The following is a 14,449-nucleotide window of genomic DNA, read 5'->3' as shown; positions in this document are numbered from 1 at the left end:
AGGCAATGGTAGCTGTGGAAGGAGGAAGGAAGGGAAATTCCCAGTTACAGGCACAGGGCAGGGCAGGCTGTCAGCTGTGAGAGCAGAAGAGGGCTTGACAGGATGTCACGGGAGAGGGTACAAACAGAATTGCCACCTACCAAAAAGGTCAGAGAGCATGAGAACGTAGTGCTGATCTGATGGGGGCTGGCCTACACACACAGATCTGAACAACTCACATGAAGCTGGAGGAGTACAATAAATAGATTTGCAAATCAGACTGTTCTAAACCCCGCCTGACCTCCCTAACAGGGACCACCATTTCCCTGCCAGCAACTCTAGCAATTTCTGTTTCTGCTAAGCCATAAACACAGCAGCCATCTGTGCTGAAATACTTCAGGTCATCACAGCCCTGCTTTGTTCTTTGCTAAGTTAGGTACCTCTGCAGTTACAACAGGAAAGAAACTACTATGGCCATTTACTGTACAGCAGTGCTGAGGGTGGAGATGATGATAAGGAACTGGGAAAGAGGGGGTGTGGGTAGCAGGGCTCACAGTTTTGCTGACTCTTGAGGTGTGATCTTTCAAATGACAAGCAAGGGGAAAGAAGGGAGAAGTTTCATGAAGAGTAAAGCAAACAAAGAGAGCTTGTGCTTAACAGGGAAGTGGCTAAAAATGACACACAGTATTTCATATCCATGTTCTAGCAGCTGACAGCATTCCTGCACTCAAACAGCTTCAGCTGATCTCACAGAATACTTCTGGCTGTATTAAAATAGTGGAGATTGTAGAGCAGAAAACTCCCCAAGAGTCTTTAGCAAAGGAAGATGGGAAAAACATGCCCAGTAATATCTCACAGTACATGGAATGTGGGCAAGAACGAAAAAGTGACCTGAAAACCAAACACCTTCCCACAAACCCCCCCTCTGGTGTCAGACATCAGCTATGAACACCTCTGGTTATGCTCACAGCCACAAGCACAACACTAGCCCCAGTTCCTGCAGGGGAGCAGGGAGCTTGGCTTCATTGTGACAGACCCAGAAACCTTAAGTTACTCAGTAAGCAGAATGTGCTACAAGTACTTGATTTTTTTTTTGGTGTCTTTTAGTGGGATTTGGAGTACCTGTAAAATTCAACGACTTCTGGCTCTGTTTAGACACTTCCAGTTTCACCCAAGGAGAGAAGAGCATCTTCAGCCTGACAGGCAGGTGCCAGGGATCCCTGCCCCAGGTGTGGCAGGAGCAGCTGCCAGTGGGGCCCAAAGGGTGGTACCAAAGCTCAGACCTCGAGGCACAGGAGCTGTCAGCTGAACAGGCACTGCGGAAGAGGTACAGGAGAAAACCCATGGCTTTGGCCAGGGCAGGTGTGGCAACATGACACTTTGGGACAGTAACTCAGGGGACACCAAGCCCTGCCCCCCACGCAGCTGCCAGGACACAGCAGCACAGGGGTGAGCAGTGATGGCAGCCATGGCCCAGGCCCAACAGGAAAAGAACCAAGGGGAATGGTAATTTCATACTTGCAAGGCATGTGAAAAAAAGTCAACTGAAGAAGGAAATACTTAAATATTTACATATCCTGAACTTAAAAAACAAAGTATGTACAACTGAAGTCCACTTCCCATTAAGCAAATGTACACTGGCAAAGCCTGTGTTTTCAGCCAATGCTTTAATGCTGCAGGGAAGAATAAAGATGATCACAAATGGAACAGGCTACAAAACTAAGAAGTAATTGCTAAGTGCAGCACCATTAACTCCCTGGTATTTCTCTGCAACTTGAGAAAATTCAAGTTTTTGAGCCAACTAAATATTCCGATTTTTGGAATCAGGAACTGCTTTTGTGCTTTATTATTTTGAAAGGTAACTTACATGGGATTTGGGGTTTTTGGTGACCCCAAACCCAGTCAGATGTGTCAGGCTGGAAGCAGTAACCAGGCTCGTTACTATAACCAGATTAATTATTATCCCCTTTTGGACACCTCATGAGCTGGCCATTGGCTCTGCCTAATATTTGGTAATCAAAGTATTTGAATAGTTTTATTAACTTAAAGCACACTTCTTGTGAAGCTTTCAAACTCACTCCAAAACCTAGAATTCTGCTCAAAGGCTAACATTTATCATTATTAAATTAGAAAACCATAAAACCAAATTTTTAAAACCATCCATTATTTCGTAGTATAGCCATTAAAGGCAAGTCGTTACGAAATAAAGGCTCTGCAGACCCGCAGGGAAGCGCCGGCTCCCGCAGTGCCGGCCGCGGCCCGCAGAGGGCAGCACTCGGCCGGCCCGGCACAAACAAACCCACACCGCGACCAAGTCTGACAAAGTCATTTTAATGGAAAATGTAAAACCCCTTTCAACTTCAATGTACAAAGCATGTGTAACACTTGCACTTTTAACAAATTAAAGCAAGCCAATGTTTTAAAAAAATACATCATTGAATGTATATATGTATATATTTACATAGCATATTAAGTTTAATATTTAAGCTTTAAAAGTTCACATAAATTTTACCAAAATGAGACAATTTTTAAATAAATTACACCTTTTGAAAACGTTTAATTGTACACTGAATAGCTTCAATAAAATACTGAAGTGTCTGTATTTAATATCTACTTTATATACTTTATATTTTACAAAGTTTACAATTATTTGGCAGTAATTTTCAGAATATGACATGACTGCTGTGCGGACTCAGCAAGATCCCAAATGCAGGCAATAGCTGGTGTTTGTGTCCTACTCTCACAGTAACTGTCTCAATGTAGTGAAAAAGATCTGAATTATTTTAGCAAACTGTACAAGTCACATTTACATTTGATCAACAATATAGCATAGAATTTTGTTGTTTTTTTCCAAAAATAAATACATCATCTTAAATCTTTGACATTTCACAAACTTCATGTACATTATAATACAGACAGCAGAACGCTGCTCAACTGTTTGCAAGTGGAACATGGAATCACAGTGGCTGTGATATGAAGCTCTACCGTTGCAGTGTCGTTAACAAGTAAATATGATGACTGTGTTTTCTTGGCACTGATGGTTTGTGAAGCTTAAATTAGTGTGTATACCATTCACAGATCAGGTGAAATAACCTCTGGGTGATGCTACCTCCAAAAAAGCAGAGTGTGCTCAGTTCTCATCCACATCTTCCATTTCACCTTCGTGAATCTTCAAAGCTCTCACCATTTCTTTAACTGCGTGATACAAGATATTTTTAACCTGCAAGAACATGGGACAGATTTTAGTAAGGCCTGTGACCTGAGGAACTCTGCAAAGTTTAGGACTGAGCCCTAAGCTTAGTGGACAGAAAAAGGTAATGCTTCATCAAGCCTGTGCAAAAGGAACAGCTTTTTACACATTTTAAAATGTAACATGAAATAAAGCCAGCAGCTCAAGGGAGAGTCATTTACAGCCCTGGCATTCATGCTGCTGCTCATTGTTATTCTGTGTGAACAGCAGCAAGGAAGTAGCTCCACGCACTGCTCGGCATTTCAATGAGCCCAAGCACACCCTGCCTTCCCAGCCTCTTCCAGAGCGGCATTCATTTCCTACCTGCAGTTTATCATCATAATTGATTTCTTCCTTTGACAACCTCAGCTCCTGCGTTAAGTGAAATGACTGTACAAGATGTTCTGGAGACACAAAGTCTTCTGTTACTTGAACGCAGCTGTGAAAATTTTGCACCTATCCAAAATAACAGAGAGAGACTGACAATTAGTATTTGGGGTTATTCTCTGGCAGAGGTACCCGAGGAAAGAGTGGGTCTTGAGATCCCTTCAGCACAGCCTTATCAGACTACTGGGCATCTGTGCAGGTAGAGAGCGACGATGTGTGTCTGAGTGATCTAGCACTGAACGCTGCACAGCTGCCTGTGCCCCGGCCTTCATTCCGCCCTGCCGCCTTGTTCCCCCAGCACGGCGCAGGCGCTGCCCTGCCCACCCCCGGGCAGCCCTGCCCCGCAGGACCCGCTCCTCTGGAAGCCAGCACGTTCCTGGAAAAACAACTGCCAGGGGAAATACTCGAATAAAACAACCATGAACAGAGAAAGGGGGAGGCTGAGAAGTAGTGGGGGGGATAGAGCACTTTTCTTCTTTCTCTGAACATTTCTTCTTACTGACATAACTACTGAGGGAACAGACCATCTCTTGCCACCCAGGTTGTACCTGGAGGACAGGGGAAAGGAAAATTGCTTCCTCATTGTGACCCAACCACCAACTCCAGTTCACTCCCTTCACAACAGTTGTGTTTTTATCCCTAAACCCTTACAAATTATGCTGTAATTTGTAATTCAGCAGTCAAAACCCTCTTTCCCCCAAACTCCAACAGCTCCTCACAGAAGCTGTGTAACAGCCTGAATTCCCAAAGCCTGGGGGTGGGGAGGCAGAGCCTCAGCCAATCCAGCAAACACCCCACCCCACCCTGCTCAGGATTGATGGAGATCTGTGTGTTTTAAAGTGAAACCTAGCAAAATCTAGGGTTTCTAAATGCATACTCTAAAAATTCCATTATGATACCTGACATTCAAATAAACCATTGGGGTCTACCCAGTTGAGGACACAGGACTTAATTTAAAAATTTCTTTCTTCTTCAAAACCCCTGTCCAAGTCTGATTTCACAGAGCAGCTCCGCCCCTTCAGCTGAAATCCCAGCAGGTAATCCCCAGATCAGCAGTCATGTTGCACATGGGTTTTTGATGGCTAATCATCATCAAGGACAAAGCAGTGCTGGTCCCTCCTGAGAATTCATCAAAACAGAAATAATTCTGGACACAAGGAGGGTTTGTTGATGCTACACAATCTGCAAACAGCAGAAAGCCAGGAGTGAGGCAGCAGCTGCAGAAATGCCAGCATGAGGCTCCCACCAGCACTCGAGGAATTTCCTAGATACTGGGGTGAGGCACCTCTGCATTGTGCAGCCGGCAGCTCCAGCCCCCTCCCCTCCCTCACAGGCTTCCCACCTCTTCCAAGTCTCTACCTGCCCTTGGTTTCCTTGCCAGCCCATGCAAATCCCACACCACTCATTCACTTTCCTCACTAAAACAAGGTTTTGCTGACTCCCTATCCCTCCGTGCCAGAATAGGAAACATTTGTTTCCCTCAGACCTTTAATTCTGCTGTGCCTTAAGTCTTCTTCTCCCTCCCCTCCAGGGCCTGCCTTATCCGTGTCAGTTTGCAGGGACAGATTTTACCCGGCTGGTGTGGTACTCAGCATGGGAATGCCCCGCTGACAGCCCCAGGCAGTTCTATTTATAATATTTATAACACAAGCTGATGCAGTGACACACAGAGAAACGTTTAGCAACGATTCCCCTGAGGTTTGTGGGGCGAGGAGTGCAGCACTCCCACGCCTGTGCCGCTTCCAGCTGAACTGAGAACAGCTTCACGGCCAGCCCACGCAGGGCAGACCTTGCCAGCAGGGCCGGGAGGCGGTGCGGTGCTGGAAAAGCCTCCGACGTGCGCCGGGACAGGGAGAGCTGAGCGGGCAGGGAAGAAAGGGCCACCCACCCATCCCTGATGGCCACTGGATCAGCCACTTCCTGCAAGGCTGAGCTCCAGAGCTCTGCATTTGCAACGCCCAGACCTTTATCCTACAATCCTTATCGGAATATTGCCAGGATGTCACATTACCTCCGAGCATGCTATTGTACAATACATAATCCTGCTGTTAAATCAAGATAATGCCTCTATAAAAAACAACATTAGAATAACTTGTTCCACTATGAACAAGTTTTGCAGGGTGCCTGAACACCACATGTCAATTACTGACTCCAGTATTTCTAGCTTTTTTATTTTTAGTTAAAAGATTTTACCAATTTGGAGCTACCGAGTTAAAACCAGGGAGGCTATCCCTAGAGATATCTATGATACAGCACAGCCCACAGTGGAGCAGCAGAAAGAATGAATCTTTCCAGAGAACAGCACCAGCTCCCTTTTTTAGCTGGGGAAGTTCCAAGGAGAGCTCAGGGCTCCCTGTCACAAGTGCCACAGAGGAAACAAGGCCCAGCCATTAGCAAGGCAGGGGCACTGCTGAGCTCCCAAGAAGAAAGGAGATGCCCCTCAGAGCATTCAGGGAAGCATCTGCAGAGGTGACTGGTCCAACGCTGTATCTATTTCTGGATTCTCCTTCTGGGAGAGCAATTCCCTCTACAAGAGGAACTGACAAGGCTGGCCTGCCCGTCACAGCTCACAGGAGAGGCTGTCCCTCCCATCCCACCCAGGAGCAGTCTGACTTTGCCTGCTGCAGTCATCATAAGAAGGATGTGACTGCTGTCTGCAAGTACACAGGGAGGGGGAGAAAGCTGGGAAGCAAGAGGAATGCTATATCCTGCCATGAAATCTAAAGAGTAAGTCACTTTAAAAGCCAGACATGAATCCATAGAACCAGGGGGAGGGAGAGGGGTGGAAAAACAATATACAGAAGAAATACACACAATCTCCTCCATGTTAGGGCAGTAAATTCTAGACCAGCACGTCAGAAGCAGCAGTGTGCCAACAATCCTAACTGGCTCCAGAACGAAGAGTCAGAACTACACTTATGCAGTGACCACAGGCAGCCAGGCTCCCTAGCTCCAGCCCTCAGTCTGATTCCTTCTGCTCCACAACATTACTCATGAGCAAATAAAAATGTTAATTTACCACCTAATTTAGCATCAACTCTTACCCAGTTTTAATAATTAAAAGGTTCATAATGTGCATGTAAATTTGAAACACTTAATGTGTAAACTTAACTTAAATGTGTATGAATTCTTGTGCAGACTTATTTTTCAGTTTTTAAATGTGCTTTGTATCTCTGAAGTGTTGGTGCTGATCCCTAAGGTCAGTATTTACGCAGCTCTACAGAGAGCGCTATGCACATACATGAAAGAACACGATGCTTTTATTTCCTCCTACGTGGCAGATTCACAGGAACTTCTTACTGAAGATGAAAAGGTTCTTAAGCTTCACCCACTAAGGTTTAAAAACACCATGTTATTAACTCCTTGGTGCCAGAAGCTAGAGCATTACCACTTCAAACACAATTAGCAGTTTAAAGCCAAGGAGATAAAGATAAGAGTGGTCTTATTTTTGGTCCTTAAACATAAAAAGTACAGGGAAGACTGGAACAGTCCCACCCACTACTTCATGTTTTATATGCTGTATGTATTATATAATGGCACATGCTATATAGAACAGATTTCCCAGTACATTTGTTATTTCCCCTGGGTTCTCTTCTCTTCTATCTGGGATACATCTCTCTTGATTTGTGAGATCAGAGTAAGGCTGCTGGAGGATGCAATACACGACTGGGAGTGCCAACTTCTTTTAGCCTAACAGAAGGCAAGAACAGCAGCAATGTCAGATGTTCTTCCACATTTGTGAATCAACATCAAGCTTTGAGTCATTGTACAGGGGAAGGCAGCCTACACCTCCCTAGATTTGGGTCAGCAAGATCTGTTTGGGGCCGTCTGGGTCTTTCCTTTCCTGTGCTAGGAAACAAATCCACACAGACCATCCAGAGCTGTGTACCATCGTGTCAAACCCAACCAGAAACTCAGTGGGACAAGGAGGAGCCTAGTCTGGGTAAGGTACCAGTTGCTTTCAAGGCCCCACAACAGACACAGCCAGAGACAGAGCAGGGACACAACCCCTGTCATCACTACACCCCACAGGAAACCCCACTGCCCTGGCCACAGGGACATGGTGAGCCATTGCTTCCTCTCTGCCACAGCTGGAAGCTGATCTGCAGACTGGAAACCAAACAGCACCTTCTTCAGCAGGGCTTGGCCTCACTCGAACCCACAGGGAAATCAATGATAGATCTTCAACATCACAATGGTTTACAACCAACTGCAGGGTGGGGATGCTCCCTCATTCCTTGACAGTCAGTGACCTCAGTAGTGGTGCCTGACAGCTGGCAAGACAGCAAGCCAGCAGCCTCCACTTCCTGCTGAAGCAGGAAAGAAAGAAATCTAGAATGGCCTAAAAATCTCACCTAAACAATTGAGCTTCCTTCCTCTTTTCACCAAGGAGCAACAGTTTACAGGCTGTGAGGGGAAAAAAAAAGGCCTAAAGGCAGTAACAAACCTTTGATGCCAGGTTATGAGGCTGACTAACACAAATTTGTTGTGCTTCTCCAAAACTACCCCACTGGCAGTACTTTTCTTACCCAACTACAGATTAGATCAGCTCAGCTGCTGCAAAGGTGGTATCACTCTTTCTCATAATAAGAAAAGCTGCTGAAGAGACAATGATGAGTTCTGGTGATTGATGTACTTTTTGTGTTAAAAGGAACTTGCATGTGGCATGGGAAAACAACCAAGTATCTGTTACAGAAACACCAGAACACCCACTACAGATCTCCTACAGCTAAAGACAAAAACAATGACACCTGACATCCAGGTGCTTACCATCCATACCTGCACAAGTTGCTCTCCCTGCCCCTCCTCGATTAGGTTAACTTCTGGCTCCTAAGAAGAAAATTACTAACCTGACTCTGCCATAACTAAACTCAGTTTGTTTAGAAATTTGCTACAGAAATGAAAAGTGGAAAATAATGGTTAATAATGGTCTGTTCATTTATAATTGTAAAGCAAAAAAGGAACTAATACTTAAGGCATTCAATGTTCTGTATGTTAGTCAGCTACACCAGCAGATGTACCTTATTTTACATTCCTACATGCTAACAGATACCAATAAAAAAAATAAAATGTAACTGAGCACAGATGTCTTTGGAAAAAAGTTATTAATCTTGTATGTCTTTAACCTAAGGTACATTACCTGATGAAGGGCTCCTGCTGGTAGAATAATAGCATCACCAAGGAACTGAATAACTGTGCAGGTTTTTACTCCATATTCTTCAAAAAGTCTTTGGCGAAGTTTTTTGTTCACATACCAACTCTGATCACGGATTGGATCATGTTCTGGTAAAACTTCTAGGCCTTGCTCCTTTGCTATCTGTTAAGTATAGAAAAGATCTCAACTTCCAAAAGAACCAAACCTTTGCTGATCAATTTTATGTATACCCACCTCACCAAGCAACGTCACTTGGTTCCCAACACCAAGCAAGAACTGTGGCTAGGGATTCAAAACAACCCTGAAGGATCTGGGAAGTCTCACTGAACTAAAGACATCTGCAGCACTCCCACTCCAAAATGCAGAGCTTTAAAGAACTCAGCACAATAATGTATTAATAAGCAACATGCTCTCTGTGTGACTTCTTTCATCCATAAAATATGATCTGAGCTCAGGAGTTCCTGTGCTGCCAATTCCTCAGGCTTAAAACCTTCAAGTTTTGACACAGACACACAACTTCACTACCTTAGCTCAGGAAAAAAGCAGCCAATAAAGCCAAAGGTTGTAGTCCTGGGAAAGCTGCTCCAGGTGACTCTGCTTGAGCACAGGGGCAAGCAGAAGGGACCTCAAGGGGCCCATTCCAACCTCAGCCATGCTGGGATAAGAAGCTGCTTTCCTACCACCATAAGAAAGTGTTCAGAAAAAATGATCAACACATAAAAATACTTCCTGACATCAGTAAATGGAATTACACAACTATTTCTCATCAAGTGAACCACAGGGGAACAAATATTACTCTTAATCAACTGCTACTAAATCAATCCTAATCACTAAAAAAAGAAAAAAGCAATTACATAAGAACATATTACATACAAAGAACACAGACTTAATCCACCTGTCATGAATCATCTCATTAAAAACACATATTTTTTTGCTTTTATTTATTAAATGAATGCAATTATGTGTGACGCAGAACTTGAAATTCTCCTTGAGTATTATCACCCTTCTAACAAGATATTGAGATTTTATATCTTATCAGCAGCAAAGCACTCCCAATGCTTACCCATCAATTAATCTTCAATTTAGTACTCCCCAAATATCACCACTCCTAAAATACATGGTGCTACACAACTCATTTGGGACAGCAGGGCAAACTGTGGTAGCAAATGACAAACTTCTTTACACTGCATCCTAAATGCTTCTGTTTTAAACTGCTGCTCAAATAGTTTCACAGCTATTCACAATAGTTTCACAAGTGCTCTGAGGAGTATTCAGCATTTCCTATGTCCACCTATTCCTTTGCATTCATGACTTTAGTCATAATGCTCTTTTTTGAACTGAAAAGCCATCATCTAATTTATGAGCATCTACTTTTGAACAAACAAAAAAGTCCTGCTGAAAAATTAATAATCTTTTGGAATTAGCTTTGTTTTACTTACTAGTGCTCATTTTTCCCCACAGTTCAGCCTGCCCAAGAGCAAATGTTTGAGTCACTGGAAGACTCCTTTGCTGCAGCCAGTTAAAACTCATCTAATCTCTCCTCACAGTAAAGACATCTCGAGCAATCACTTCAGTGATACTTTGGTATTTCCGTGTCACCTATCAAGGCCACCTTCCAGAACACACAAATGTGCTAAGGACAGGGCACAGAAAACTGCTTCCAAGATGGAATCCCTACATTGAATGCATTGACAGGTATTCATCCTAGGGAACAACCTGAAAGGCTCTGACGTGGCTCTAACTGATCACCACATGCCACTGCAGGGTGATCTGCAACACGGCCAGGCTAAGTCTGCTGCCCTTGTTCATTGTCCCACTGCTTCCAGCTTTACCAAGAGCCCAGCCACATTCCTGTGCTGACTGATGTCACACAGTCCTGCCAAGGACTGCTGTGTGAGGTCAGGGATTTAGAATGGGACAACTCACCAGAAATTCAGCAGCAATAATACAGTGATGGATCAGTGACAGAAAAACATCACCTCGCAAATTATCATTTGCATTAGAGCAGAGCAAGAGTAGATCTCCATGCCCTATGCCTTCAGTTACAGGCCACCTGTCACTCTTCCAAAGTGAATATATGTGTTACGTATTTTATTTGTTTGTATGCAGCAGGTCAAGTATAATTTATTTCATGTGCTATAAAGGAAATAATTTTGCCTTCCTCCCTTCTCTAACATCGAGGTGGGGTTTGTGGTTTTTGCCAGTCCCATTTGATTTACCAATTACTTAGGTTGTATTTATAAATTATGTGTTATAAAGCTAACCTTTTGCAGAAACTCTCTTATCTTGTCAGCATCTTTGCCAGCATAAATGTGCCATAAAGCACCAGGTAATTCACTTGAATCTTTCAACCGCTTCCTTAAAAGGTCATCCAAATCTTCCTCTTCCAACTTCTTCAAAACTCCTAAGGTTCAACAGAAATATTCTTTAAATGTGAGAAGGAGAAAAAATGTTGAAACTAAATACCTTATTTTCAAATTTCTTGTGTGAGACTGAGCAGGAAGAAGTTTATTAAATACAACAGAAACCACCAGGTGATCTTTCTGTTCAGTGTCTGTAACTCATTACTAGAACATGAATGCCATGGACACCTTAAAAATATATTTAATTTTTGAACTTTTTCACAGTTCCTGAATTCCACAGAACACAATCTCCTACCTAAAATGAAAAGGACTGGTACAAAAAAATGGAAAGATGAGAAAGGTGTTTTCCTGCAGTTAACACAAGCAATTATAGCAGGCTGTTGTTGCAGCCTGAGCTCTCTCAGGATGCTCAAGTTTGCTGCTATTAACTCAGTACATACACCAGTGAAAACAAAGCAAATGAAAGACAAACCTTACTGCAGCTCTATTAGTCACACCCAAAATCTACATTTGCTGATTATGGAATAAGAGGACAAAAGAAAAAGGGCAAAAAACCAGAACTATTTCAGTGATTTAAAGACTGTTTCACATAAGTAATAAACCTCATAGAGACGACTAACATACACCAATTTAAGGTCTCCAGTGTTGAAAAATTACATTACAGCCCAAATTCAATAGAGTAAGCACAATGCATCCAGAAGAAGCAGCATAAACAGAAGGTTTGGCAAATACATCATCCTGACATAATTGTTAGAACCAGTACAGCTTCCAGAGAAAATCCTTCACCCTGCACTTCTATTACCTATGCCAGTCTCAGCACAGCAATGGTGCATCAATTATACAAAATGGCAAAAAAAAGTGGAAAGAATTTGAAATACCATTTCATAATTCATGAACTGCAGTGTATTTTATACAGAACAAAGAATCTCCCAGATGTAAGCAGGTTCTTATGGATCTCTTTCACAGCCTTCCAAAGAACAGGGTCAATTTTAGAAGGGGCAGAACATTCAGTCCATCTACACCACTTCCAGTGAGTGAGATTCACATTACCTGATTTGGAAAGTACTCCATTTCCTTTGGCTATGCCAACATAAACAAGGATGTTCACGACATCAGAAACTTCAATATGGAGATTTGTGGTTCCTATGTCATGGTCTTTAGTAGCAGCCACACCTATGTTACAAGATAAGATTTATTTGTATTGCATATTCAAATCAGAACATGTAACAACAGCAAAGAAATTCCTGAAGTATACTTGGCATCACTGAGATAGACAAATTCAAAACATGTTTTTGGTTCACCTGCTAAACAAGAAAGCATTACTTTTTAACAGAGTCCTTGAGATTCTCTCTTAGCCCAGGTACCCGTCCCTACACAGCATCTGTGCCAGAACAAAATGTTTCAGTGAATAGTCAGAGACATTTCCTGACCACTGTGTTCCATTCCTCTTCAACCCTTCAGGTTGTTCAGGGCAGAATATAGGTACAATGAATACACAAGGTTATCAAATCTGTCACTTTTATGTCTGGCTGTAAGAGAGCTCTTAATCAAAATCATGACCAAAGAGGGAAATTCATTTTAGTTTTAAGAAGTAGGAATGAACATTCTTAAGTCAAAAGGACATTCTGGAACACTGAGACTTAGAGCAGTATTATCTCAGAGTGGCATTAATGACTCAGTCCTCAGACCCATGCCATTATCACTATTGTTAATATGCTTCTTTCACAGGGTATTCTGAGAACTTTTAAAACCAAAGCCATTGTGTCACAAATTACTACTTATTTCTTGTCTATTACAACAATTTGTAAAACAGAATTGAACAACACTCTTTGCAAAAGAAGGAGCAGACAGAAAGTGTCTGAGAGAACCAACCTTTTTTAAACAGGTTTTTGAGTATACAGCACACAAAATAAATTATGAGAAATATGATGACATTAATTTATAACCAGAATTATGAATACAATGATATTTCATGAAGTATTCTGTCACACAGACAAAAGATAAAACCTTACTAAAGACAGGTTCTATCACTGTGTAGAAGCAACTAACCACTTGTATGCTTCAGAAGACTGTAATAGCACAAGACAAGATGGAATGAAATGGAGAAGCAAAGACTCTCATGGCCCAGGTGCAAATACCTTTAAATACCCAAGTCCACCAGTGTTTCCCCTACATTCAGTGAACAACTATCCTTCAAAACAGCTCAGCTTTCTGTCAAGCATGGTGATATGTGATATTCTACAAGTTTAAGGGAAGAGGAAACTGCTGCATTTACAGGGCAAACTCACCATATGCACTGCATAGTCGGGGTCCCAAATCCGGACGGACAAAAAATCCTGGCAGATGAGAAGCCAAGTTTAGTTTTCCTTCTGGACTACAATATTCAGGCAAGGGTAAACTTTTTAGTAAGTCCTCATATCTGCAGGATAAAAGAAAAAAGTGTAAAACTGAATTTGCGCTGTTACACAGAGAGAAAATAGAGTAATATTAAGATTGACTGAAGAACATGTAATATTAAACTCAAAATACCTTGCTGGCATCATGGCCTTGAAATCTTCACCAGAAGGCCAGTCCTTCAGTTTTAGCAGAGCTGTTTCTCCATTTTTTACTTTCTGCCGTTCTGCAAGTAACAGAAATAACTAAAAACTAATGTACTGTAGGCAGTTCACTTCATTAAACTAAAACATAAACATTAACTCTAAACCTGCTAAGAATCAAAATTTCATGCATGAACAGGAGATAGCTGATTTCAAGACTCAAGAATGATACAAACCAAACTCAGCTAGTTAAGTAAGAAGGACATTTGTCCAGTTTCTTACTCAGACCTTGTCAGTATAATAGTGCGTCCTTAATTCTGCAGATACAAAATGCAAGCTTCCACCATATTCTCTGGAAAGAGATTACCTAGAGCTTTCTTTTTAAAGTTTCTTCAAAGCATCAAGATCTATAAGGATAATTTTTAACAGCAGCTTCTAACACTGATCATGTTCAGAATCAATACCAAAATACATTTGAAGGAACATACTTGAAACATCTTCAAAACCATCCCAGAACTCTTTGACATTGGTGTTTGAAATGATACTGTCCTTGCAATTCAAGATATCTGCTTGCTGGTTTCCAAAATCCAGACTGATTGACTCAGCTTTCCACAAGCTGAAGTTCATTTTCTTATGCATACCAGACACCAAAACAGGCTATAAAGAAGAAAATAGAGTAATTTTTTAAAATCAGTGTTTATTCTATCACAAGTAGACAAATTCTTCAACTGAACTGGAATACTAATGTGTCTGGAACACACATGGAAGACCTTGGCCTTACTGAGCTGTTAACATTTCC

The 14,449-nt window shown here is 42.2% G+C and overlaps 1 protein-coding gene across 11 annotated transcripts in view; it reads right to left on the bottom strand.

Annotated features, from left to right (window-relative positions):
* Window positions 1-2,294: 2,294 nt before the first annotated feature.
* The window catches only part of JMJD1C (jumonji domain containing 1C), a 158,370-nt gene continuing 146,215 nt past the window's right edge, over window positions 2,295-14,449 (bottom strand). For all 11 annotated transcript variants that reach the window (XM_021535498.3, XM_021535521.2, XM_021535508.3 and 8 more), the window contains 8 exons: window positions 14,139-14,307; window positions 13,643-13,733; window positions 13,402-13,532; window positions 12,164-12,286; window positions 11,015-11,154; window positions 8,736-8,912; window positions 3,533-3,664; window positions 2,295-3,199 (listed from right to left, as the gene is read on the bottom strand). In XM_021535498.3, the coding sequence (XP_021391173.2) occupies window positions 3,110-3,199; window positions 3,533-3,664; window positions 8,736-8,912; window positions 11,015-11,154; window positions 12,164-12,286; window positions 13,402-13,532; window positions 13,643-13,733; window positions 14,139-14,307 (1,053 nt within the window). In that variant the 3' untranslated portion in view covers window positions 2,295-3,109. The remainder of the gene's footprint in view (window positions 3,200-3,532; window positions 3,665-8,735; window positions 8,913-11,014; window positions 11,155-12,163; window positions 12,287-13,401; window positions 13,533-13,642; window positions 13,734-14,138; window positions 14,308-14,449) is intronic.

Source organism: Lonchura striata, chromosome 7, assembly GCF_046129695.1.
Source record: "Lonchura striata isolate bLonStr1 chromosome 7, bLonStr1.mat, whole genome shotgun sequence".
NCBI classification, from domain to species: Eukaryota; Metazoa; Chordata; class Aves; order Passeriformes; family Estrildidae; genus Lonchura; species Lonchura striata.
The sequence above is the reverse complement of the archived record's forward strand: the minus strand, read 5'-3'. Positions and strand labels throughout refer to the sequence as shown.